This window comes from Pelodiscus sinensis, chromosome 5, assembly GCF_049634645.1.
Source record: "Pelodiscus sinensis isolate JC-2024 chromosome 5, ASM4963464v1, whole genome shotgun sequence".
Classification (NCBI taxonomy): domain Eukaryota; kingdom Metazoa; phylum Chordata; order Testudines; family Trionychidae; genus Pelodiscus; species Pelodiscus sinensis.
Window position 1 is genome coordinate 11,981,128 of NC_134715.1, and position 27,596 is coordinate 12,008,723.

General features: G+C 46.1%; 1 protein-coding gene across 4 annotated transcripts in view; it reads left to right on the top strand.

The window, feature by feature from the left end:
* The window catches only part of GPAT3 (glycerol-3-phosphate acyltransferase 3), a 39,385-nt gene extending 21,330 nt beyond the window's left edge, over positions 1-18,055 (top strand). For all 4 annotated transcript variants that reach the window (XM_006110882.4, XM_006110884.4, XM_025181976.2 and 1 more), the window contains 10 exons: positions 846-1,116; positions 2,678-2,752; positions 4,810-4,899; positions 7,142-7,235; positions 8,917-9,032; positions 9,734-9,789; positions 10,626-10,711; positions 11,802-11,930; positions 12,521-12,600; positions 16,956-18,055. In XM_006110882.4, the coding sequence (XP_006110944.2) occupies positions 846-1,116; positions 2,678-2,752; positions 4,810-4,899; positions 7,142-7,235; positions 8,917-9,032; positions 9,734-9,789; positions 10,626-10,711; positions 11,802-11,930; positions 12,521-12,600; positions 16,956-17,082 (1,124 nt within the window). In that variant the 3' untranslated portion in view covers positions 17,083-18,055. The remainder of the gene's footprint in view (positions 1-845; positions 1,117-2,677; positions 2,753-4,809; positions 4,900-7,141; positions 7,236-8,916; positions 9,033-9,733; positions 9,790-10,625; positions 10,712-11,801; positions 11,931-12,520; positions 12,601-16,955) is intronic.
* The last annotated feature ends 9,541 nt before the right edge of the window (positions 18,056-27,596 follow it).

The window sequence follows — 27,596 nt, forward strand, 5'->3', positions numbered from 1 at the left end:
AGCCACTTCTGACCAGGGTGCTGCTGAACTAGTGCCAAATGTAGGCTAGCTGCAAGTCTGGCCAAAGATGAGCAATTTTCAGCACCTCTTCAGGTTTGAGCCACAGTTGGTGCTCCAAGACCTGGTAACTTGGGTGGCGCGGAACAAAGATGTCCAACACAAACAGGTGGTAGGTGTAGGAAAGATCTTGGAGAGAGGAGAATGTACACCTTAAATAAGGGTTTGCTGCAGTGGGGGTGGAAGGGAGGAGAAGCTGTGCCTAAGTCACCTTTCTCGGGAAGTGCCAAAGAGCCTTGGAGTGAATGTAATCTACATTGGCAGGCTCTGTTGCACTGCCAGAGTGGTGTAAAGGGACCTTAATGTAAATGATGTCGGGTATCTATTTTATACTTCATGTGGAACACATCTTGGTCTAGTCCTAAAATGCTATTGTTGAAGTGGCAAAGCATATGTTTCTTTCAGAATAATTTCAGCAAGCATAAGAGCACATTACCTAGATCATCCCTGTGGGTAGATACATGTAGCTGTGTGAGGATGCATGGTTTAGCTTCTAATGGTCATCCTATATCAGACTTTAGAAACATGCATGGATTAGTGAACAAGAAGATCTGCATTTTAGGGAGGCGGGGCGGGGGGAAGATTGGGGGGGGGGGAGGAGAGGTATGATGACTGGCCTGTCTTATAATATAATTATTCTATATTCCATGACATGCCATTCTGGCAGTGTAATTTGCATGGCTTTGATATTTAGCTCAATATCTGAGCAGCAAGTAATTCCTTGTGACAACAGAACTGCTTATATCCATTCTTCAGTTATCTAGTCATTTCCTCACACTTCTGTTAAGGTATCATACAGAGAGATGAGACCACTATGGAGAAGGAGATTGCGGGCCTGCGCCGAGTTGACTTTGAACTTTCTGATGTCTTCTATTTCTCCAAGAAGGGAATTGAGGCTATTGTGGAAGATGAAGTCACTCAGAGGTTTTCTTCAGAGGAACTGGTATCCTGGAACCTCCTCACAAGGACTAATGTCAACTTCCAGTACATCAGCCTCCGGCTGACCGTAGTGTGGGTCCTTGGGGTAGTTGTGCGCTACTGTCTCCTGCTGCCTCTTCGGTGAGCCAAACATGGGGAGACTAGGTTTTCGTGTGTATGTGCATGGTGAAGCACTGGAATTCACCCAGGCCAGTAAGGGGTTCAGCCAACACTTCTTGCAGCTCTGAGTACTGTACCTCACAACCCTGACACCAATAGACAACTTACAAGAATGGCAGTCTCGCCCTGGCTCCCACCACCCGCTTCCTCTTTGTAGGGAGACCTCACTGACCTTTTAGCCCCAAATTCTCCCCCTAAAATGTCTTTCTGCAGCCCCTCTTATGGTAGTATCCACAAAACCTTCTCTAGTTTGCTGCTTCTTTAAAGAAGCAGCAGAGAGAAGCTTGTTAACTTAGCTGGGGCTGACAATTCTTCCATTTCAGTCAGAGCACTGAGCGGCTTTATGGTAAAAGACAAGTTTCTTAACAAAAGGCCATATCAAGTGTAAGAAATACAGTTAGAAACACACAAGGAAAAATACTCTCCCAAAAATTACCATTTTATGTCAGAAGGCCGCTGCCTTGGTCTAGGCAGGTTTCTCACCCAGAGTCAGTTTCCAGATGCTATTGGCCATCTTGGAGAATAATGGATAAGTTTTGGGTTCTCTTCCCTGCTCTTTGACACAACCTATGAGCGAAGACTGAGAAGGGGACATGGTAGCAGTTTTCAAGTATCTAAAAGAGTGTTACAAGGAGGAGTGAGGAAAAATTGTTCTCCTTGGCCTCTGATGCTAGGACAAGAAGCAATAAGCTTAAACTGCAGCAAGGGAGGTTTAGGTTGGACATTAGGACCTAACTGTCAGGGTGGTTAAACACTGGAATCAATTGCCTAGGGAGGCTGTGGAATCTCCATTACTGGAGATATTCAAGAGCAGGTTAGATAGACATCTGTCAGGGATTGTCTAGATAGCACTTGGTCCTGCTGTGAGGGCAGGAGACTGAACTCGATGACCTGTTGAGATCCCTTCCAGTTCTAGTATTCTGTGATTCTATATAATCTTCCAAGGGATGTCCCCAGATAGTTTCTTTCCCCTGTAGGGCATTGACTCCATAGCAGCCGTGCTGGCTTTTCCCCCCTCTGACTTCTACAATGCAAATGCTCTTCCTGCAATCTCAGATACAAATGAATAGCCCACTGTCCTTGGCCAGGCCTGCCTTGAGGAGTTGGCCCCTTTCCTTTGGCTAGAAGACATTGTTGATCAACTTTCCCTAAGATGACTGGTTTGAACATGTTAGTCACATGGCATCTATATAATTTCATGTAATTAACTGCACATGCATATAGAATGCAAGAACATTTATTATCAGGAAAAACTTAATAAATGGTCTAGTAGCACTTTAAAGACTAACAAAACATGTAGATGGTATCATGAGCTTTTGTGGGCACAACCCACTTCAGACGACCATAATTATCAATGAGTCATGTTTTTCAATGATATTACATGACACTTTTTAGACAGTTTGACACATATATATTTGGCTAGTATATTTCACTTTCATAACATCAGTTGCCCTAATTCACCTCCAACAGGGATCTTCTTGCTGCAGGCTAACCATCTTGTCGCTTTCTTTTTCATTTTTAGCGCTGCATTGGCTGCCATTGGGATTGTTTCAATGATTGTGGGAACCACACTTGTAGGGAAGTTGCCAAATAGCAGGTAAGTGTGTGGTGGTTTCCCTGGATTAACAGAAGACTTTTGGAGAACTTGGGATATACCCTGCCCATACCACACCTGTCACATCCATGATCAGGCATCTGTGCCAAGAATGAGAAGTTAATATTGTGGGTTTTTTCAACTCTTCCTCTAAAACTGCCAATTTACAAGGTGTCTGCAGGGATGCTCTGAAGAACTTGTAATAGAATAAAAGTTTGAGCCGGGGGCGGGAGGGCAATGTGACAGAAGTTGCAAAGCTGAGAATGTGGAAGACCTAGTTTAGGAGGGGACTTGAAGCTGCCTGAAAAAGGGGAATCTTGAATTGTTCCCATATTAAGGGTGGTTAAGATTACCTAGTCTGAGTTCCTGCATAAGGCAGGCAGTGGATTTTCACCTGATCCCTGAATTAAGCCCAGTGACTTCTAGTTGAACTACAGCAAGTCGAGTTACAGCAATCATGGCCTGCTCTGTCAACTTGCACTGAATTTGTCATTTTGGTTCCCAACCAGCCTTGGAATTGGAAAAGGTGGTTTTCTGCCTCCCTCAGCTGTGCTGAGCAAGAGTCCTAGAACCAGTAAGCTGAAAGACTGGGAGGAGTATAGAGAAGAAAGGAGGTCAGATGTGTAGGCTGGTGAAGATTACGTGGTTATGGACATGAAGCTCTAAACTGAGGCCTCAAGAGAGGAGATAGGATAGCCTCTAAGAACAGAAGAGACCTAGAGGCTGGACTTGTGTGATGTTATATGAGGGGGGAAGACAGGAGGCTGTGTGGAAGGTGATGAAATCTAACCAGGGAGGCAGTTTGGATCCCATTGAGTCATTTGGTGGGGAAACGGGGTTGGTGAAAAGTGCCAGAGATTGGAATAAGGTTGATTGGAACAGATTCCAAGAGGGCAGCATGATGGGCAAGGGAAAAGGTGAGAATAAATATAGAGCATTGATGTATGAAGAGAATGTCCGCAGTGGTGAGACTGGGCAAATGCGTGGCACTGAGCTGGTGACTGGAGAGGCTGACAGAATGCCTGGGAGCAGAAGCTGAAGGGGAAAACAAAAGACACGTGAGACACAAAATGGGGGAAAGCCAGCGGGGGCGGGGGATAGGTGTGAGGCAACAAACAAGGAAAAGGTGGGTTAGCACAGGTGCCACAGCTGAGAATGAGTGAACAGGTCCGACAATGCTGCAAAGGACTAGAATCCAGCTCGTGGCCCAGAGCTGGCCTGGCTTTGCAGGTCCAAGAGAAATTAGGCCACTTTTAAAAGACAGCCATGATCGCTGAAGAGAGAACTGGGAGAACACACAAGTTTCCTTTCCCAGTCACTTTTGGACTGGATTCATGCTTCATTTCTCCACTGCAGTAAGTATTGTGTTAAGGTAATGGAGAGTCTGTCTTGGCCTAAAGGGCCTTTCATTACTGGTGGCTGTCAGGAGAGTCATTTGATTTGTTTGGGTGCAGGCTGAGTTGGCAGGGATGGCAAACCATAAACTCTGCTTCTTGCTTATGCAGTGAACTTGCTCATCATGGAAATAACCAATTAAACCTGAAACCCCGAAGTCACGCTAGCCGCTGTTCAGAGCAGCAGTGAAGTATAAACACTTCCTCTTCCACCTGGTCTCGGTCTGCATGTGGTTCCTCCCCAGGCTCGCCAGAGGAGCCTGGGAGGTCTCTGCTATACAGGTTGGCTCTTTGCCAGTGGCATCGTCACTCTCTTTATAGATGAAAGCTCCTCTGGGGACTCAGTCTTGGTTGGGCTGCCTTTCTGCTGGGGTGTGTATATAAAATAACCACAGGGAGGTGCTAGGCTCGCTGGAGTAGAACTATCTAAACAGACAAGACTGAGTTGGAGGTGAAGTGACTTGGCCAAGGTGTTGCAGGAGGTTGGTGGCAGAGCTGGGAATAGGCCCCTAGAATCCCAACCCACTGCTTGGAACATGTTACTATTGCAATAAAGGCTTTGGCCTAGTCCTTGTAATTGGAACACTTTGCAAACTCTGCGGAAAACCACTTCAATATCGCTGCCTTCCAAGAGTGCTTAGAAGGATAAATGTGCATGTCTTTCAGATTTAAAGATTGGCTAAGTGAACTGGTCCACCTGACATGCTCCCGTATCCTCGTCCGAGCTCTGTCGGGTACTATCACCTACCATAACAAGTAAGTTTGTGTTGTGCTCTACTACTGTAAAGGGGGTACACAACTCTAGATTGGGGCAGGCACCATATCTCCTGTGGGCTGGATCTAGCTCACCAAGTCTTTTGATCAAACATGCAGCCCACCCTGCCAAGACCCCGAGACAGACTCTCCGCCTGCTGCAGCCCCAAGCTGCTCAAAACAGCTGATGGCTCCTTCTTGGTGTGGTGTGCCTCAGGGGGAGAGGGTAGACTTCATGCGCTGCCCCAGCCCAATTATTGCAGCTCTCATTGGCCGGTTGGGTCCCCACCCTCCCTGTGCACACAGTGCAGAGAGACACGTGAAGGGAGCAGACAGCCATTTTGAGCAGACTAGGGCTATGGGTGCTGTCTGGGTGCCGCCTACGTGTCCCTGCCTCTGGCACTCCAACTCTCTGCCCCAGGTCACCAGCCAAACCCTTTGTACCCCCCTTCCCAGATCACAATTCCCTCCTACACTTCCTGCACTCCTCCATTTTCTCATGTACCCATACACCTCCTGGACCCTGCACCCCAATCCACTGCCCCAGGTCAGAACCCCCTCCTTCACCCAACCTCCATCTGAGACCCTACATCTCCTCCATGGAAGTCTGCTTTTCTGAAGTTCAAGGTGTGTATTTTACTACTCTCTTTTCTTCCTTTGGTCAGGATCCTGAAATCTATCATCTCATGATCACTGCTTCCCAGGTTGTCACCCACCTCTACTTCTCTTATTAGCTCCTCCCTGTTTGTGAGAAGCAGGTCAAGCTGCGCCCAGCCTCTGGTCGGATCCTGCAGCACTTGTACCAAGAAGTTATCCCCAACATTCTCCAAAAATCTTCCTGGATTGCCTGTGTACTGCTGTATTGGTCTGCCAACAGATGTCAGAGTGATTGAAGTCCCCCAGGAGAACCAGGGCCTGCGATCTGGAAACTTCTCTCAGTTGTCCGGAGAAAGCCTCATCCACCTGATTTGGCAGCCTGTAGCAGACACCAGCCGCATCACTGCTGTTGTTTACACCGCTAAACTTGACCTATAGACTCTCAACAGGCTTTTCTCCCTCTATATACCGGAGTTCTGAGCAATCATAGTGCTCTTACATACAGTGCAACTCCTCCTTTTCTCCCCTGCCTGTTCTTCCTGAACAGTTTATACCCTTCCATGACATTGCTCCAGTCATGCGAGTCATCCCACCAAGTCTCTGTTATCCCAATCAAATCGTCAGGACCCCCAATTCTTCCTGTTTTTTACCCAGGTTTCTTGCATTGGTGTGCAAATATCTTAGATAACCAGTTGATCGCCCTACCCTCTGCATTCGAATAAAGGGTCCTCTTTGTTGCTCGTTCCTCTTTGCATTTCTTCCCGGTATCCGACTTCCCCACTCACCTCAGGGTTTTGGTCACCGTCCCCCAACCTCACCAGGCTTGCAAGCCTGCCCGTGAAGATGCTCCTTCCTCTCTTGGTTAGGTGGATCCCATCTCTTCCTAACAATCCTTGTGCCCAGAACAAAGTCCCATGGTCAAAGAAACCAAAGCCCTCTCTGCGACACCACTTGCACAACCATGCATTTACTTCCTCAATTCAATGATCCCAGTCCTTTCCCTTCAACAGGGAGGATGGACAAGAACATCCCTTGCACTCCAAAATCTTTGATCCTTCTTCCCAACTCTACGTAATCTGCAGTAACCTGCTCAAGGTCCTTCTTGGCTGTATCATTAGTTCCCACTTAGAGAAGCAGGAAGGGGTAGCGATCTGAAGGTTTGATCAGTTTTGTAAGCCTCTCAGTCACATCCTGAATTCAAGCTCCCGGTAAGCAGCACACCTCTTGAGAATCCAGGTCCGGACGGCAGATGGCTCAGTCCCTCTTAGGAGGGAGTCCCCGACCACCACCACCCTCCTTCTTTTGGGGGTGGTAGTCGTGGAACCGCTCATCAGTAAGTCAAGTCTGTAAATTGACAATGTGTTCACCAACAATTTTCTGTAGGTTAGAAAATAATCAAAACCGTATTGTAGCTTGCAGGTGTCAACAAAATTATTCTAAACTGCTGCTGTTACTATTCCACTGAAGTTCAGTGTCCCATGAATGAGTGTGAAACACTGAATATAATCAGCAGAATATTTATTAACCTTTTGAATGCAGTTTAATGTGTTTTGACATGGCTTGTCCAGCAGTCCAGGAAAATATTGTTAAGTAGGCATCATAGTTACGTTTTATACAGTTAAGTGACTCTTACTTCCTGTCACTGCAGGGAAAACCGACCGCAGAAAGGAGGTATATGTGTTGCCAACCACACGTCTCCAATAGATGTTTTAATTCTGACAAATGATGGATGCTATGCAATGGTATGATAAGTGAAAACTTGTGATGTTGATGTACGTTAGTAGAGCTCAGGAGGGGACCACAGAAGTTTGTGACCTAAACTAGGGCCTGCCTCCAGATGCCTAGAATAAATCCGTGTCAGCAGCCTCCCACTCAGAAGTCGGAGATCCTTCCCTCAGATATTTCTAGAATGAACATGCATCCTGAGCTCTCTGATAACCTGGCAGAAGCCACTGAGTGTGTTTATAGTAACTTGGCCACTTGAGACAAGTGTAAATGAGAATCTGAACCACTGCGAAGTCAGAGAAATGGAACCTGTTGGATCACTTATTAAAAATGCATTTCTCTACCCAGCGTTGTTATGCCTCAGGTATGTCTACATGGCAAATGAAGGTGCCATTGTGGCATGGGTAGATGTATCTACGCAAGCTTTAGCCTTGCTAGTATTGGTAACAATAGTAGTGAAGATATGGCAGTATCCCCGGCAGCCCCAGTACAAGTCCACTAAGGACTCTGACACACACAGGTTGCTAGTCTGTGCTAGAGCCTATGCTACTGCATCTGTGTTAGTCATGTCAGCTAGATTAAAGCCTATCCATCCTGCGATTATACCTACATTGGTGGTAGGGACGTGCCCTAAGTTAATACACACTGGTCTAGAACTGAAGCTCTGCTTCCACTCCTTTTTCCAGGGTAAGTAAATAAGGAGGCGTTTGGTCTGTGAGCAAGGTTTTGTGTGGCGTCAAGGTTGGCAGTTGGTGGCCAGTAGCGTTGTTGTGAATGCCCTGTTTGTAAAGTGCACCTGGGAATAGCTGGGCCGGCATAGACTGGCAATGGCTTGTGCAAACGCTGCATTGTAATAGAACAGAAGTTGCATATAGTAATAAAATGGAGATGGTCGTGATTAGGAACTAAGATTACTGCCGACTTTCATGAAGGGGGCTAGCAGAAGCAGGGGCGGCCTGTGCCTATAGGCAAACTTGGCAGCTGCCTAGGGCGCCAAGTTAAATGGGGTGCCAAATTCCCTACCCTTTCCCCTTCTTCTTCCCCTTCCCCTTCTTGTAATGCCTGGTGTCAGCCCCGGAGGAGGAGCACGGTGGCTTCTCTGCGCCGCAGGAGGGGTGAGTTGGCGCCGCAGGAGGAGCGCAGGGAGTTGGCCCCGGGGGAGGCACACACCAGCTTCCCCTGCACCGCTGGAGGGGGGGGTTGGCCCTGGGAGAGGCCCGTGCATGGGGGTTCACTGCGCCCCAGGTGTGTGTGGGAGGGGGGGGGGGCCAGCCCCGGGGGAGGAGGCTTATGGGGGTTTCCCTGCCCTGTATATATAATGGGGAGGGAGAGCTCAGTGGTTTGAGCATTGGCCTGCTTAAACCCACGGTTGCGAGTTCAATCCTTGTGCAGGCCATTTAGGGATTTGGGGCAAAAATTTGTCAGGGATGGTACTTGGTCCTGCTGTGAAGGCAGGGGACTGGACTCGATGACCTTTCAAGGTCCCTTCCAGTTCTAGCAGATAGGCAATCTCCATTAATTTAAATTTAGAAGTATCTAGGAAGTGAATGCTTTTACTGGATTTTTTTTTTCCACATTGGAAAGCTCTAGCTTGGGAGAAACACAGCTCTATTTTTAAATAGACCTGACCCAGATGGACTTGCATTTTGCTAGGAGTGGTTTTATTTTTATTTATTTTTTTTTTATTTGGGCTTGCAGGTTGGCCAGGCTCATGGGGGCCTAATGGGACTGATTCAGAGATCCACAGTCAAAGCTTGTCCCCATGTGTGGTTTGACCGCTCAGAAATGAAAGACCGCCACCTAGTGTTGAAAAGGTAAGGACTGGGCAGTCACTTGGCTGAGAGCTGCGACTCCTTTATCTTAACTTGGGAGGGGGGGAGAGTCTGAGGGGTCTATATCAGTCTATCCCAGTGGTCACCAACCAGTAGATCTTGGAGCCTCTGACAGGTGATCCTGACTGGTTTGGCCAGGAAGCTATTGAACACTGGCCCTTCAGGTGCCTCTCCATCCATTGTCGAGCTGCTCCTGCCCTCTGCCTTGGAGCTGCCCCTTGGAAGTCTCCTGCTTGCTGTGCAGAGAGTGGGAGGGAGAAAGGGGGACACACTAGTGTGTGAGGGTGGTCCCCACCCCACACACACACAATCGCCACCAAGCGAAGGGACTGGAGGGAGCTTGGCAATGCAAATCACGCATGCACGCTGTCTCTTGCAAACAAATTTTGACCTGTTCTACTTATTGCACTTAAAAAAAAAAAAAAAATCAGAACTGTTAGAGGTTAAACTCAAACACTGTCTCATATAGGCGCAAGCAAGAGACAGCAGAGAAATCCCTTGGAGAGAAGAGTAATCCACGAAATACTGTGTAGGACTAGAGGAATATTAAAGGGTCTAGAGAGAAAGATCTAAGCTCAAATGGACTCCTCTTATGAATTAGGCACAGATCTGTTACATTAAATATTTGTCTTTTGGTTTCTGTTGACTGTATTGCTTAAACATCCTTCTTTCTGCTTCTGCAGACTGAAAGAACACGTAGCCGATCAGAACAAACTGCCAATCTTAATTTTCCCAGAAGGTAAGAAACTCTCTCTCATTCCACTGGACTTAGTTCTCTTTTCTGTATTTGTTGCTCTCTGGCGCCTATTGCTAAAACCGATTTTTGTCCCACATTTGTAATGAGATCTCTAATGCCCCAGGTCCTCCAAAAATAGTGGGATAAAGGGGAAGAAGGGTGAAAGTTTTCCCCACAAATGATTTAATTCAGGGGTCGAGAACCTCTTTTGGGTCAGGGGCTGCTGACCCACAGAAAATTGAGTCGGGGGCTGCACACAAGTGAGAAGCAAAACACCTGAACAGACACTGACATGGCCCCTGACTGAGGAGGAGAAAGACCTTCCCCACATTCCTCTTGCATACCAGAGCCTAGGGGGGCCCAGGCTGTTGGTCTTGTGTGCTCCAGCCTTGCAGGGGGGCAGCGGTGGGGCTGGAATACTAATGCAGGCTCCCTAATACTGGGGGAACGGGAACCCTGAGCTTCAGGGGCTGGATCCAGGCAGACCCCTGCTCTGACCTTCTCCCCGCTCCACCCTCCCGGTTTAATCCTTACTCTGGTGCAGAGACAGCCTCTTGTGTCCCATGCATGGTCTCCCTGCTCTACCCTACCTCTTCATTCTCTCCCCTAAACCTCAACCCGACTTTTCTAGCACTGCAGGAAGGGGATCACTGCCCCACTATTTTCTGACCTCTAATCCTGAGACTTGGACAAAGCACAGGGGTTGGAAAGACCGAGGTGTTTTTCCTGTTCGCCAGTGGCTGCTTGCTTTGCAAACAGGTATAATCCAGCTGGCTGACTCCATTAAAATCATAACCGAGGCTTCCTGACTGGAAACACTCTGATTTTCTTTTGTCCAGGCACTTGCATAAACAACACCTCAGTGATGATGTTTAAGAAAGGAAGCTTTGAAATAGGAGGGACCATCTACCCAGTTGCAATCAAGGTAAATAGAATAGCAATATGTCCAGACACTGCTGTTTACCTGCAGAAAAATCTGGCTCCTAAGTGGGAAACGGATAAGAGTTGCTCAGTATGGGTACGTCTACACTACAGATAATGTTGAAGCAGCGGCAGTTGATCTTCCAGGGTTTGAATTAGCAGGTCTTGTGAAGATATGCTAATTTGAACTGAGGCACACTCCTGTTGATGCTGGTAATCCTGCTTCATGAAGGAGTGTTCTCCCTTCGACTTCCTGCAGTGTGGACAGCACCAAAAGTTGAGTTAAGCTACTTCAGCTTGAGCTATGCAATTAATGTTGCTGAAGTTGCGTAACTTAATTTGACCTTATCCCATAGTGTAGACATATTCTGATTGCCAGTAGCCCTGACGACAATGTCCTCTCTAATCACTTCCTTCCTTGTGTAGAATAATTTTGTGCACCAAGGTATATGTGACTGCACTACCAGTAGAAACAGAAAACCTAGTGATTCAGTTTCTTTGGAGTTGTTCTAAGTGGAAACCTATTGGGTGGGGTGTTGGTGTTTGGCATTACAATGTGTAAAAATGGAGAAAAAGTAGGCGGGGGCGCTCTGACCAGCCCATCAATTAACAAGCCAATAAACAAATAAGGACATGGGTCTTGTAATCAAGGCTATATCTGATACCACTGAAAATATACTGTATCTCGCTACGTGGAGATGCCAATGTGTAATGTTTGCTAATATCCTCCTATACAGCCCTGTTTATGCAATTTGCATAGAGTGCTTTATAGCTTATTTCAAGTGTATTTTGAAATAGCTTATTTTGTAATTTGGCACCATCTATGCAGCACCAAATGTTGAAATAAGGGGCATTTCAGAATAGTGAGTTAACTCTCATGGAGCGAGGGTTACTGGGACATTGGAATAAGTCGCCTGTTATTTCAAAATCCATTTGAAATAACGGGTTGCTTCAATAGACGTGGACTCGCTATTTTGGGATACTTTTGGTATCCTGAAATAGCTCCACAGAAAGAGCTATTTTCCCCACTGGGGAAATTACTTTCATGTTCATTTATGCAGATGTACTGACTTTACTATTTTGCCCCTCTGTAGTATGACCCTCAGTTTGGAGATGCCTTCTGGAATAGCAGCAAATACGACATAGTGAGCTACCTACTGCGAATAATGACAAGTTGGGCCATTGTGTGCAACGTCTGGTACATGCCCCCGATGATCAGAGAGGTATCTTGGCATGTAGTTGGTTTGTATTTTAGGATGTAAAACAAGCTTGGTTCAGAGAATCCATCTTGAATTGAGCCTCCATCAAAGCCCTTAGTCCAATTGTTCTATTTATTAAATGTTGCATTTCCCAGTGTATTTAGTGGTTGAAAAGGGAGGCTGTTCCAGTGTCAGTCTGGGACTAAATTGCCTTTGTGCCATCAGTATGTAGACTACATAGTTGTACTTGCTGTTTGAGGATTTAATAAAAAAACTAATTTTCCAATCTGTCTGAGGGAAACTTTCTCCTTCTTGCCATCATTGCAAAGACAGCCAAATGTGGCACACAGTTTAGGTCTAAGATTAAATTTGAATGAAGTGTGATTTTTCCATTGAGGAATGGAAGGCTAAAACTAGACTGAGAACAAGCTTAATGTGTCAAAGATGCTTCACTTCCCACTTTGAACCCCACTCCGCCCAAACCTCCAAAGTAAACGGGATGAATCCTAATGTTCTGAAATGAAACTAAAGAATCTGAAGGACTTGTAGCATAGCTGCATGTGTTTAAAAAAAAAATCCCTAGGTGAACTGACTCTAATTTGTATCCCTTGCAGGAAGGAGAAGATGCTGTCCAGTTTGCCAACAGAGTGAAGTCAGCCATCGCTCACCGAGGAGGACTGACTGAGCTCCCTTGGTACGAAATGGGATTCTTCTTGGGCATAATGTGACATTCTTTCATACATGTCTTTGAGTCTTAAATGCTCTAGAACAGGGTTACTCAACACGTGGCCTGTTTGTTTGCAGCCTGCGGTGCAGTTTGGGTTTTTGTGGGGCTCAACAGATGGCCTGTGGGTGGGATTCTTTGAACACGGCCTCCACTGGGAACATGCTGCACAACGGCGAGGCGTCTCCCAGGCGAGGTGAGCACTGAAAGACGCAAATGGACAGGCTGGCTGGAACAGATGGGTATATGGTGTCAGCATTTCTCTCCCCCAAGGAGGAGGTGCCTGGAGTGCCGGAGCATGGTGGGAAATGTTGGCTGCTTACCCTTGTGGGCAGAACCTGAAAGGTTCTGACTGGCTCACCCTGGCCACGTTTGGGTCTGGCGGCACGGCTAGGCAGCCCCGCCTCTGTTCTGCATAGAGTGACTGACTCCTTGCTGGGAATCCAGGATGTGGCTATGGGGCACCTGTCCTTTTTTTGCCTCTTGTGTCCAGCCTGACTCACCCAGCTCCCTGCCCACTGCAGGTTGGAGCGTTCTGGCTTGGCAACTTCTCTTTTTACAGTAAAATCACTCCAAGAAACGCACAACCTGAAGCTTCAAACTAAACAACCCAAACACGGGTCTACAATTTTCGTTTTAATAAACATTAAAATGGCAACCAAGGAGAGATGCTTGTTGGATGAACACAAGGTTTTCAACCCTGTTTGGGAGATGGAATTCACTTTTGCAGAGAGAAATGGAAAACCAATGTGTCTTTGTCGAGACTGCCACTGCGTTCAAGAAAACAAACCTGCAATGGCACCATGAATCTTGGCACTCTGAGTTCAAAGACTTGTATCCACCTGACAGCAATTTAAGAAAAACAAAGATACCTTCCTTACTGGAAGGTTACCATACTCAACAAGATGTGTTCCGTTTGCAAGTTAAAGACAGTGATGCCATTACAGAAGCCTCCTTCAAAATGCTTGGCACATTGCAAAATGAAAGAGACCTTTCATTGAAGGTGAATTGATGAGCAGTGCTGCTTGGACTGCAGCGAATCACTTTTTGCAGAATTTAAAAAACAGAGGATCTAGTTAGACAAATATCAAAACTGCAAGTATCTGATTCAACTGCAGTAAGACAAACTGAAAGCATTTCAGGTGGTCTGTTTTCTAAAGTGCTAAAAGACATCAAGAGCACTGAGTATTTCAGTCTGGCAATGGACAGGTCTGAACGATCAGTAGATTCATCGCAGCTCATAATCTGGGTGCGTTTCTTCAATGGCAGAAAGCATGTTGAAGAAATGCTTATTCTGCTACCTTTGATGGGTCAAACTGGGGAGAGGACATTGACTCTGCGCTGATGGCATTTTTTGAAGGACCAGGAAAATGCATTGATTTGAAGAAGCTTACTTTGGTAACAACTGATGGCACTCCCTCTGTGGTTGGGAAAGGGGCTAATGTCTTTGCTGAAGAAAAATCCCGTTTCTAGATTTCTTTTCATCCCACTGCATTCTAAACCAAGAACAGCTATGCAACAAACTGAAGAGAGGATTTCTCAAGAGCGCAGTGGATAGTGTCACAAAAATCATCAACTTCATTGTTGCAAATGTCTTGAAACAGACAATTTCGAGCTTTAGTTGAGGAGTATGAAACAGTCTGGTGACTTGGCAATGCTTGCAGAAGTTAGATGGCTGAGTCGAGGCAAAGTGTTAGATTGGTTTATGGATTTACTGCCTGCTGTACCAGTGTCTTTGGAGGCAAGGGATTGCCAGGATTTACAGTTGTTTTATAGACAGACATTCCTGCTAAACGTGGCTTTTCTTACTGATGTGACATACCACTTAAATGCTCTCAATCTTAAACTTCTAGGCAAAGAAAAAACCCTGCCTTCTCTGTGTGATGGTTCTTCATTTGAAACACAAACTGGCCCTTTTTGCAGAGCTGCTTCATGAGAGACTTAACTCACTTTCCCATCCTCAACTCACAAGTGACACAGCAGAGTGAGCATGCATCTTTTTTTTGCCTGATTTTTTTTTAAGAGTACATCTCAGAGCTGAGAACCAAATTTTCTTCTCGTTTTCTAGATATCCGATCCCTGAAGACGGTTCTTGAATTTACTGAAAATCCATTTTCAGTTGAGGTAAAGGCAGTCTCACCTTCAGCAGTGTTGAGAGGGCCACATCTGAAGAGATGATAGAACTGCAAAACCATAGTTTTCTAAAAGCTAGGCAGAAGGAAGAGGAGGACATTGAAACATTTTGGATGGCTTGTGTACAGGAAGACATGTACTCTGCATTACTGAAACGTACCAAAAAAAGTGTTAACTTGCTCTGGGTCTACATATGTCTGTGAAAGTTCATTCTCCTCCATGGGAATCGAGTGAAAACTGCGCACATGTCTTACTGACAGACATGTGACCGACTGTCTCCGTGCTGCTACAACAGGATACAAGCCTGATGTGAAACAGCCGGTGAAAAGTTTGCAGACACAATCTTCACACTGATTGTACGTCTGCTCCAGTAAATTCCAGTACTGTATTGGCAGTTTTTGTTTGATTTGTTAAAATTGTGAAGCCAAAACAAAAAAGTAGTCAATATCATGGTCTTCTGTTGACATGCGTTTTAGTAGTTAAACTCCTGGACTGTTGTTGTTCATTAAAAGTGCAGTGTTATGGGTGGAAATCAGGTAAGTATTGCATTTTATTAGCAGCAGAACTGACTTAAATGTGGCCTGCATGTTGTGTAATCTTCCCTTAATCTTTGTATTCAAGCCTGTCAGTGTGAAAAGCTATTTGCATATAGATTTGCATGTATATGCAACTGTTGTATCATGCAAGCAAGGTAGTAACAAACTTCAACAGGCCTTTATTTATCAAAGGTGAAACCTCTTTACAAAGCTGCTGCTGCTCCCCTCTGTAGCGCTCGCTCAGGCCTGGCCCATCTCCTCCCCCCTCCCTGTTTCCTGTGCTTCCAGATTCCCAACAGGCAGTGCTCCCAGTTCTAATAATTACAAGCAGCATCTAAAACACCACAGCAACCACACTTAAGTTGTGGCCCTCGGCATGTGCTGTGAGTTTCATTGTGGCCCCTGGGGCTTCCAAAGTTGAGTAACCCTGATCTAGAATGTGGTTGACTCTCTAAACCAGGGTTTCCCAACCTATGGGTCGGGACCCAAATATGGGTCAGCATTACATTTCAAAAGGGTCGCCAAGTGTCTTCCCCAGGTGGCTCTGCCCCTCCTTTTCCCCCCGTTTTTGAACTGCCTTGGGTCACTAAGTCTTCCTGAATTGTCAAAATGGGTCCCCATCTGGAAAAGGTTGGGAACTGCTGCTCTAAACTGTCTAGGAGACTTAAGCACTTCCTGGACTCTGACTGTCTCATCCTATGGGATATTTAACTTAAATGATCTTAGTCAGGAGAAGGTAGATTAAGAGGGACTTGGCTATTCGGGCACCTCCATATAAAAGGGTTTTTTATGTAGTCCTAGGATGACAGTACAGAGCCTTTGAACAATGAGTTTTGGGTAAAAGTTTCTCCAAAGCCCAGAACAGTCTTCGCCATTCAACAACTAGAAACATGTAGAGGTGATGTGAGCAAAGCTGAGCCTAGGACCCAATTCTGCAGGGCTCCTACCCATTGAGCACTCTGCCTCAGTATGGGTGTGTCTAGACTACAGGGTTTTGTCTTTTGGACTTTTGTTGACAAAACTATACCTGCGTCTACACTGCCGCTGAGTTCGGTCGACATAATGTCGACAGAATTCAGCAGTTTTGTCGATGGCTGTAAACCTCATTCTACAAGGAATAACGCCTTTTGTCAATGGAGTTCTGTCGACAGAAGGCGTTATTGCATCTGCACTGTCCTTTGCGTCTACACTCATGTCGACAAAGCAGCTTGCTTTGTTGACAGAACTGGATGTAGTCTAGACGCTCTTTGTTGACAGTATCTGTCAACAAAACTTCTGTCAACAAAAGTCTGCAGTCCAGATGTACCCTTAGTCTGTAGTACTCCAAGAGCGTGTAGTGCTATACAGTGGCCCATGTTTAGAAAATTCCAGAGCAAGGCCCTGAGAGCAATCAAAATGCACAAGTGAATTCAGGGCCCTACAGAGCCAAGGAGGATGGGAAGTGAAATTCAAGTAACGAGGGACAAATGAGATCTCCATGCAAGCACTACCGTCACACTGAAGTCTAGATGAATCTCACCAGGTTAAAGGGGTGCATATCTTTAGGGGCTTTGGCCCAGATCATCAAAAGCATTTAGGGGCTCAACTCTGATTTCACTTTTTTCTGGGGGTTGAAATAAACCTTTAAGTGCATCCTTTTTGTCTTCTGTGCTCCAGGGATGGAGGTCTGAAAAGGGCCAAAGTCAAAGACACTTTCAAGGAGGAGCAGCAGAAAAACTACAGCAAGATGATAGTAGGAAATGGACCAACAGGAAATCTATCGATGGGAGCGGAATCCGACTGAATCCCGACTTTTCCAGTCAAGCGTCTCAGGACTAGCCCTTATAGGAATACCATGGGTTTTGCACTTAGAAAAACCAAACCTATTCTAATGTGTGTGCATATCCTTTATGTGGGATGGGGCAGAACATCCACATGGGGCAAAATTTTGTTATGTATTTTTCTTGCAAGCATGATGTTCTACTGAATTGCAGCTATAGATATCATGGGATAGAACTTTAGCCCTACTTAAAACTAGGGGAAGAAAGTGCAATTTTTTAAAATCAGTATTCTCCCTTGAATCTCCAAAAGGGATGCACATACCGGGAGTCTGGTCTGTCAGTTTACTGTGTATGAAAATAATGCTTTTTGCTACAGTCACCTGGGAACTGTAAAGAAACTTACTTGCTGAACAGCTACTTTCTCTCCTGCTCAGAGAGGCTGGCTGTCTTGTTAGACAGTTCTTAGCTAATCTTGGGCAGTCTTGGTTCTGTCCTGATGCAGATTTGTTTGTATTTCTATGTATGCGAGGTAAGAAGGTGAATGACCGAGAGAGGAGGGCAATCGTAACAGCATCCCCTTCAAACCCAGCCAGGACCTCAGATGGCCTCTAAACATAGAACTGCCTCTTTGAAACTGATACCTGAAGATATTTAGGAGGTTGTACACGGGATCCAATCCCTTAGCTACCGTGCGTCTCCAGATTGGAAACAGGAAAGGGGAGAGATGATTGGGGCCTTAACTGAAAAAACGGATTCCTCTGTACTGTAGCAGATGTAATTTTATGATGAGTGCAGTCACTTTTTTTTTAGAATGCTGATAGCTTAAAAATTCTGTGGGGATCAGCTACCACAGCAAGCTTGCTCATGGCTGGGCTAGCAATATCCACTACAAACAGGACTTGTAAGTCACTGTCAGTAAAAGAAATGGCCTGTTGGGAATGTCCATGCACTGCAGCATTATTGTAAAAGAGGAAATAAATTCTATATTTCTAATGAGTCTCTTGTGATGGTATTTTTCCTCTAACGTACTCTTTTTGGCTTCTATTTCCCCTTTTGTTGGGTATTAGCTTGTCCACAACGGGACATGGACACTGCAACAGCCAGTTTCTAGGCACCTAGCCATCCAGTGGGATCCATAAACACTGAATTAGTCATCCAGGCTTCCTAGACAATGCCCAAGGAGGAAAAAGGCCTAAGAATAAGGGATCCACAAAAGCCAGCCTGCTAGGTGGGCAGTCACTGAAGCTAGCCAATGGCTGATGCTAAAGAGATGTGTGGCCTAAACCCAGCACCTCTCAGAACATTTGGCAGTATCTCTACTCCTAATTCACAGATGGGCGTCAGAAGCCTAAGTGGTTTTCTTGCATAAGAACATAAGAACGGCCGTACTGGGTCAGACCAAAGGTCCTTCTAGCCCAGTAGCCTGTCTGCCAACAGTGGCCAGCACCAGGTGCCCCAGAGGGTGGACCGAAGACACTGATCAAGCGATTTGTCTCCTGCCATCTCTCTCCAGCCTCTGAAAAACAGAGGCCAAGGATACCATTTTATCCCCTGGCTAATAGCCTTTTATGGACTAACCTCCATGAAATTATCTAACTTCTCTTTAAACTCTGTTATAGTTCTAGCCTTCACAGCCTCCTCTGGCAAGGAGTTCAACAGATTGACTACACGCTGTGTGAAGAACTTTCTTTTATTTGTTTTGAACCTGCTACCCATTAATTTCATTTGGTGTCCTCTAGTTCTTCTATTTAGGGAACTAATAAATAACTTTTCTTTATCTGCCCTCTCCACACCACTCATGATTTTATATACCTCTATCATATTCCCCCTCAGTCTCCTCTTTTCTAAACTGAAAAGTCCCAGTCGCTTTAACCTCTCCTCATATGGGACCCGTTCCAAACCCCTAATCATTTTAGTTGCCCTTTTCTGAACCCTTTCCAAGGCCAAAATATCTTTTTTGAGGTGAGGAGACCACATCTGTACACAGTATTCAAGATGTGGGCGTACCATAGTTTTATACAGGGGCAGTAAGATATTCTGTCTTATTTTCTATCCCTTTCCTAATAATTCCTAGCAACCTATTTGCCTTTTTGACCACCGCTGCACTCTGCGTGGAAGTTTTCAGAGAACTGTCCACTATAACTCCCAAGATCCCTTTCCTGATTTGTCGTAGCCAAATTAGCCCCCATCATACTGTACGTATAGTTGGGGTTATTTTTCCCAATGTGCATTACTTTACACTTATCCACATTACATTTCATTTGCCATTTTGCTGCCCAATCACTGAGTTTAGTGAGATCTTCTGCTACCATGGGCCTGCTTTTTGCCTTTGTCATGAACAAACAAAATGACTGAATGGCCCTTTTATCCAGGGAAAATACATCACTTCCACACAAGTACACTGAACTTGAAACAGGAGAGAGCCCCAGACACTAGGCCAGCTGTTCTCAACCAGTGGGTTGGTATCCCACAGTCGCAACCCCCTTTTATGGGGATCACCAGGGCTGGTATTAGACTTGCTGGGGCCCAGGGCTGCACCTGAAACCTGAGCCCCACTGACCCATGTTTCAGGCCCCCTGCCCAGATATGAAGCCCTTGGGCTTGGGCTTTGACCTCCTTGCCCAGGTCAGCAAAGCTGCTCCTCTCCCCGCCCTGCCCCATTCTCTGTTTCCATCCAGCACTGGATGAGCTAAGGGTTTAAATTTAGTATTGACATAGTCCTTGCAAAGGAGGGCTACATTTAAGAATCCTGCTGAGAAATGGACTGAGATTTGTGTTGTGCTTATGAACACAGTTACATCCTGCCCCTTTCCATAGGTGTAGTCCCGCTGATGTCAATGGCTGTAGTCTTATGTGTAAACGAGAGGGGCTGTCATTCTGGCTATGTATAGACTGCAGGCTTCTTGCACAAGAAGTTTTTATCAGAAGAGATCTTCCAAAAAAACTTCTTGTGCAAGAGTGCATCCACACACACAAGTGCATTGAAAAAGCGATGCACTTTTGCGAAAGCATCTAGACTGATTAGACGCTCTCTCGTGTAAAAGGTCACCCGGAACCAGTTCATGCTGGGCTTTAGGTCACCAGTTGCTTCCCAGTGCTGTTGCCGGAGCCCTGCAGAGACATGTGCTTAAAGGAATCCCTCTGGACAGCCGTTTCTGTTTCTGCTGCGTGCTTGCCTATCTCTTCAAGGGACAGCAAAGCTTTAGCAGTACGTGCTGTGGTTGCCCTGCTCTTTTTTTGGATGCTACAGCTTTTTCCTTTGTGTGTCATGGAGCCAGAGCTGCCTCTGGGCATGTGATGGCCCCCACATGGCCATGCTGCAGTTTCTGCAGTAGTTTGTCTACCTTCCTGGTCCTGCAGGACTTAGACCCTAAGCTCATTCTGGAGTCCTTCTCCGTGGCTGCGGCTGCTCCACTCTGGCAACCGCACCCCACAGTGGAGAGGCATTTTTGGAGGCTCGCCACCAGTTTGGACTGGTGGGACCGGCTGGTGATGGAGCGGTGGGACAACCAGCAGTGGCTCCAAAACTTCCGCACGTGGAGGGCCACGTTCCTGGAGCTGTGTAGCTCACCCCCACCCTCTGAAGATGCGACACCCACCTGCGGTCCCTCCATCCCCCTGGAGAAGCAGGTCGCCATCGCCCCATAGAACCTTGCCACTCCTGACAGCTACGGTTGGTGGGCAACCAGTTCAGCGTGGGGAAGTCCACCGTCGGGGCCCTCCTCGCGGAGGTAAGGCACTCTCGGGCTACAGTCCCTGCACCGGAGGGAGAGTGTTGCCCAAGGCGGACGCTCCGGAAAAGGGGCTTGGGAGGTGGGGGTGGGGGGAAGCCCTGTCCCTGGGGGCTTGTGCTGACCTGCCCTCACACAGCCCTGCTGCTGGGGTGGGGAGCAATCTCATAGGGGGTGTCTCCTGGGGTTGTTGGGAGGGGATGGTGCAGGAGTAGGGCAGGCACCTCCCAAGGGCCCAGGCATCCCCTCTCTCATTCTCTGTTTAGTGTGTTTCTTTGTCTCCTTGTGCAGGTGGTGAGGGCCATCAACTCCATCCTGCTGAGGAGGCTCGTCCGTCTCAGACCTGGAAGCAACCATGGCCGAATTTGCCGCCCTGTGGTTCCCAAATCGCTGATAGATGGGACCGATATCCCCAGCCGAGCACTGGACCATCGAGCAGCCCAATATCTTAACCAAAAGGGATACTTTTCTGTTGTCCTGCAGCCTTGGTTGATCACCGGGGACAATTTACTGACATTTTTGTTGGGCAGGGCACACAATGCCTGAGTCTTTTGCAACTCAAGCCTCTACAGGACGTTGGAGGCAGGCACATTCTTTCCCCACTGGGATTTTGTGGTCGGTGATGTTCATGTGCCATTGTGCATAGTGGGGGATACGGCATACCCCCTCATGCCATGGCTCATGGAGTCATACTTCGGCCACTTGGATCCCAGCAGGGACCTGTTTAATGCCCACCTGAACTGAGCCAGGATCCAGGTGGAGTGCACCTTTGGCCACCTCAAGATACATTTCTGGTGCCTCCTCACCTGCTTGGACGTAGGGCAGCACAACATTACCAAGGTGGCTGCTGGCATGTTGCGTCCTCCACAATGTTGTGGAGTGGAAGGGCCGTTTTTCCAACAAAACTCTGTAGTCTAGACATAGCCTTTGCCAACAGATTGACTGTGACAAGAATCGTGGTTATTCATATTTGAAATCAAGCTACTGAAGACCCTGTAGATTGATGTAGGCCTTTTTTTGGTGGAGATTAACTTTTTTTCTAAGGAAAAATACCTTGTTCATTAATGTCTAATTCAACTAATTGTACAGAAGGAATGTGGGATAAACAAAGGATTCTTGGTCATTCTCCTTTTTCTGCTATATATGTGAAATGAAAAGCCTCTGTAGGACAAACTGATTGCTCTTTGAATCATTTTCTCTCTCGCTCCATGGAATGTACTTGGTCACGGACAGCTTGCCAAGAGTAGCACACTTATTAAAAATAGAAATTAAGATTCCCCCCAAAAAAGACTAAAAACGTGTAAGTGTATCTGTATTGCCACCAAGTAGCAATCAGCTCTTTATTGCTACCCATTAACCAAAAGTTGCAAGACATCAGTAGGAAGCAGAGCTGGAACCACTCACAAGAGCCCCATTTTCCAATTAAATGTCTGTCTTTGTCTGCCTTTCATTGCAGTGAATGCTTGCCACTACATCCATCAGCTCCTTTTCTTTCTCTTACAAGAATGAAGTGTTGCTGAGTGTGTGCATATGGAGACTCCCTTATTATGGGCCCATAATCTACCATTGGCACAGGGATAAGAGCTTTGAGTGGTCAGGGCCAGGTGTACCACCTACCAGACAGGTCTGTGCAGAATTATAAACAGTTGGGGTTTTGGTAGAAAGGAATCTGCACTAGCTGGAGGGTGTTATTTTAGTAAATGTGAAATGCCTCTCAACTCAGTATTTTTAATAAACCACTCATTCTTCTGAAGCAACTTTCCATTCAATAGTATCACTCAAACTAATCCTGACAGCTCTCAGACTGCACAATCTTTTAATTTAAAACCTTAGTTCCTTATGACCTCTTAAAACAGATATGGAGAGAAAAAACCCCCTCAAAATGGGAACCTAATGGGCTCAAACTCCAGAGGGCAAATAAGTGCTACAACTGTATCTGGTTAAAATCCCATTATTTTAAGTCAATCATATGATTTTTAAGAACTTGACTCATGATTTTGAACAGTAGGGATAGCACTGCTGAATACTGTGGGAAGCATCTTTCCTGTAGTACAGCCAATTCAAAACATAAATAAGACATCTTCTCCACTTACAGTGGAAAGATTTGCACAGAAAAAGGTCTAATTACTCCTTTTCCCCCTCCCAGCTCAATATCCTTCCCCCTCTTTTCCATGTGTAGGGGTAAACTGAGGCAGTCCATGGTATTCTGCTAAGAATCCCTATTAAAATCCCAAATTTGAGGCAAGGCCTGGAAACACACAGAACAAGCAGCTAACATAACCCTGGTCACCCTGGCAACTATATTCCAAGAGGGCCTCACTCCAGTAAGACCCTGGCTGGTACCAAAAGAACTTTACGGAAGTCGTTCTCACAGTCTCCTTTAATCCTAGATAAACCTGAGACCCAAGGACTATGCCAACAAGAGGTGATACCATCTCGCAGTAGATGCATCATAATTTCAACAAAGTTGCCATTAAAATGCTTGTCTTGTTTATGTTGGCTTATTGAGCTTGTTAGGAATAACTACCTGTATTATTGATAAGATGTTTAATTGGCAATGGGTGGAGATACTATGTAACCTTTGTAGTTTATTGGCTTATGTGCTCGTTATGTTTTGCTGCCAGACCCTATCAAATTGCTTCCATTCTGCCCATCTGCTGCCTATATAATCTACTGTAATGTTTTGATTAACTAGTGTTCACCAGGTTAACCCTTGAGGGACACTCCACCAGCTGTGTGCAATAAACCCTCTGCTTGTTTTCATCTGCATCTAGAGTGTCCAGAATTATTCCCTACACATGCAATTTGGGGACTAGCTTGAGAAGGGGCTGTAGAAACGAGCATAAAACATTAATTTTTGTACAGGTACAGTCTGTGGCACCATCATGCCTGTTTTCTGAAGGTGGGTGCTTCCCTACTGGCCTGGTATTTCATACTTCTGTTTCTGGGCCTGGCTGGAATCTAGATGTCTAAAGGAACATACATTGAGATATTTTCTTCCTCTCATTGTTTCAGTTTTTTCATTCTAACTGTGTCTACAACCCCTCTCGCCCCTTGAAACATTTCACAAGTGCTAGTGATGATATCCTCGCAACACCCCTTTTATTATCCCCACTTTACAGATAGGAAGCTGAGTCAGACAAAATGATGATCTAGAAGAGGTCACACAAGACTGTCAGCCAGGAAATTAACTGACATTTTCTGAATCCCCATCCAGTAGTATTACCATAGGGTCACTCCCACTCTATCCTAATAGAGAAATGTTTTGAGTTTGGTTTGGACAAAGAGCCTTTATACTCCTACTTTAGTGACAGTCAAATTGGGGTTTGTAATTATTTTCAAGTCACATGAAAGCTTCTCATTCAGCTACTCAGTTCACTGTAAATATTGCTGAAAATATTGGTCTTTAGGTGGTTCCAGATTTAAAGGACTTTGATCCTTAATGTGTTTTGTCCTAGGCAATGTGAAATGCAGACAACTGCTAGATAAACTTGGACCATTGCCATCTAGTCATCTTACTCAGCATAACGAGAATTGAGGAAATCCTTGAAACAGTAGAGTCTCCTTGAAAATTTGCTTTGAATAATCCACTAGTGCTCCAGAAGCCTCTAGAATATGGTGTGTGTCACTGTGTTGTTAGACTTTTGAATGAGACAGTTTCTCTTGCCCTCAGAACTCAACAGATCCACAGAGGTTTTGGATCAGGGCCATCACGTGGTGTTAACCTCTTCTGCAGGTAGACAGAGAGACAGACTTTGTTTTGTTTGCTTAGTCCTTCGCAGGACTAGCTATAAATTCAGTCACAATCTCTAATACTGCAGCAAGCTCCCAGTTCCTGGGCGTGGAAAGGGTATGCACAATTTTCAAGAGATTAAGGGTGTGTCTACACAGCAGGGCTTAACTCGAAATAAATTATGCAAATTGAGCTACATCAACTGCGTAGCTTATTTTGAAATTGGGAGCATCTACACAGCACTTATTTCAACTTATTTCGAAATAGATCACTCTTCCTCTGACTTCCCTTAGTCCTTGTACAATGAGGATTGCAGGAGTCGGAGTAAGAAATCCTTCAGTTTGACAGTATTTTGACATTACAGGCAGTCCCCGGGTTACGTACAAGATAGGGACTGTAGGTTTGTTCTTAAGTTGAATCTGTATGTAAGTCGGAACTGGCATCCAGATTCAGCCGCTGCTGAAACTGATCAGTTTCAACAGCGGCTGAATCTGGACGCCAGTTCTGACTTACATACAGATTCAACTTAAGAACCCCAGGCATCCCCAAGTCAGCTGCTGCTGAAACTGATCAGCTGCTGATTCCAGGAAGCCCGGGGCAGGGGCTTCCTGTAGTCAGCCACTGGTCAGTTTCAGCAGCGGCTGACTTGGGGACGCCTGGGGCAGAGCAGTTGGGGTGCTGCTGGGTTGGTCCAGTAGTACCGCCGCTCCTCAGCGATACTGGACCAACCCAGCAGCACCCAAGCTGCTCTGCCCCAGGTGTCCTGATTCAGCCGCTGCTGAAACTGACCAGCAGTGGCTAAATCAGGACGCCTGGGGCAGAGCAGCTGGGGTGCTGCCGGGTTGGTCCAGTAGCGCCCAGAGCGGTGCTACGGGACCAACCGGTAGCGCCCCAGCTGCTGTACCACAGGCGTTCGGAGCAAAGCCGCGGAGCACGGGGGCAGCGGCACAGCCCAGATGTGCTGTGGCTGTCCTGCTGCCCTCGGGCTCCGCGGCTTTGCTCTGCTTTGCTCCCCCTCTCCCTGGTCTGCAGACCAGGGGGACGGGGAGCAAAGTGGCGGAACATGCGGGCAGTGGACGCGTCTGGGCTGTCCGCTGCCCGCATGTTCCGCGGCTTTGCTCCCCGTCCCCCTGGTCTGCAGACCAGGGAGACAGGGAGCAAAGCAGAGCAAATCGGTGGAGCACGCGGGCAGCGGACAGCCCAGCTCCGCCGCTATGCTTCCTCTCCCTGGTCTGCTGGAGACCAGGGAGACGGGCCCTGTTCGTAACTGTGGATCCGACATAAGTCGGATCCGCGTAACTCGGGGACTGCCTGTATTTCAAAATAACTGCCTACTGTGTAGATGTGGACTAAGTTATTTAGAAATAGCGCTAGTTATTTCAAAATAATGTTGCTGAGCAGATTAGAGCCTTTGCTAGGCTAAATAGTCAAAGATCTGGCTGCTGATTTTTGAACTGTTCTCCATCCCTCTCCCAGTTCTTGTCCTCTCACTCCTCTCATCCCAATCCTCCCATCCCCCACCAGAGCAGGGTTGCCACTTTGTGTGACTTTAGCATCTCTGCAAGTGTCTACCTGGCGCTGGCTATATTCAATCTTCTCAGTTTGCAGCTCTACATTATAATTCCTGCTTTCATTTCAGGATTCACATTTTTTTCTGTTTAAAAGTACTTATTGCATGCTGTGCTTGCTGGAGCTCCAAACTTTAGCTTGTCTTCAGATTGATTCTATAAGTAGTAACCTCACTTTTCTCTCAGGCTGCTTTCGAAAAGAACTCACCCTACAGTAGAGTTTGGATAAGATCAAGTGCTACAATTCTAGCATTGGGGTAAGTTTTTCTTCCTCAGAAACCTCTGCTTTAGTGAAGAGCAGCCTTACCGACAAAGAAATGACCAGAGCTTGGCTTGACTACCTAAAATAGACACTTTTTTCAGATTTCTATTTCATTGCAAAATTTTTGTCAGATCATAAGAACAGCCATAGTGGGTCAGACCAAAGGCCCATTTAGCCCAGTGTCCTGTCTGCCAGCAATGGCCAATGCCAGATGCCCCAGAGGGAGTGAACACAACAGATAATCATCACATGATCCCTCTCCTGTCATCCATTTCCAGACACACACAGGCTAAGGACACTATTCCTACTCATCTTGGCTAATAGCCATTGAGGGACCTAACCTCCATGAATCTATCTAGCTTTTTTTTGAAGCCTGTTAAAGTCCTAGGCTACGTCTACATTGACACCCCTTTCTGGAAAAGGGATGCTAATGTAGACTTTGGAATTGCAAATTCCGCGGGGGATTTAAATATCCCCCGCGGCATTTGCATTTACATGGCTGCCGCTTTTTTCCGGCTTGGGGATAAGCCGGAGAAAAGCGCCAGTCTAGATGCGATTCTCCTACTTGAATAGGAATAAGAAATCCTCCGGAAAAGGGCTTATTTTCCGGAGAATCGCATCTAGACTGGTGCTTTTCTCCGGCTTATCCCCAAGCCAGAAAAAAGCGGCAGCCATGTAAATGCAAATGCCGCAGGGGATATTTAAATCCCCTGCAGAATTTGCAATTCCGAAGTCTACATTAGCATCCCTTTTCTGGAAAGGGGTGCCAATGTAGACGTAGCCCTAGTCTTCACAACATCCTCTGGCAAGGAGTTCCACAGGTTGACTGTGTGCTGCGTGAAGAAAAATTTCCTTTTGTTTATTTTAAACCTGCTACCTATTAATTTTATTTGGTGACCCCTAGTTCTTATATTATGGAAGCAAGTAAATAACCCTTATTCACTTTTTCTACCTCAGTCATGATTTTATAGACCTCAATCTCATCCCCCCTTAGTCTCCTCTTTTCTAAGAGGAAAAGACCAAGTCTTTTTAATCTCTCTTCATTTGGGACCCATTCCAATCCCATATTATTTTTTGTTGACTTTTTCTGAACCTTTTCCAATGTCCATATAACTTTTTTGAGATGAGGCGATCACATCTGTATGCAGTATTCAAGATGTGGGTGTCCCATGGTTATAATAATATTTAGAGGCAGTGTCACTGATCAGTGTCTGAGCGGACCTAATGATACCACTGAGCTTTT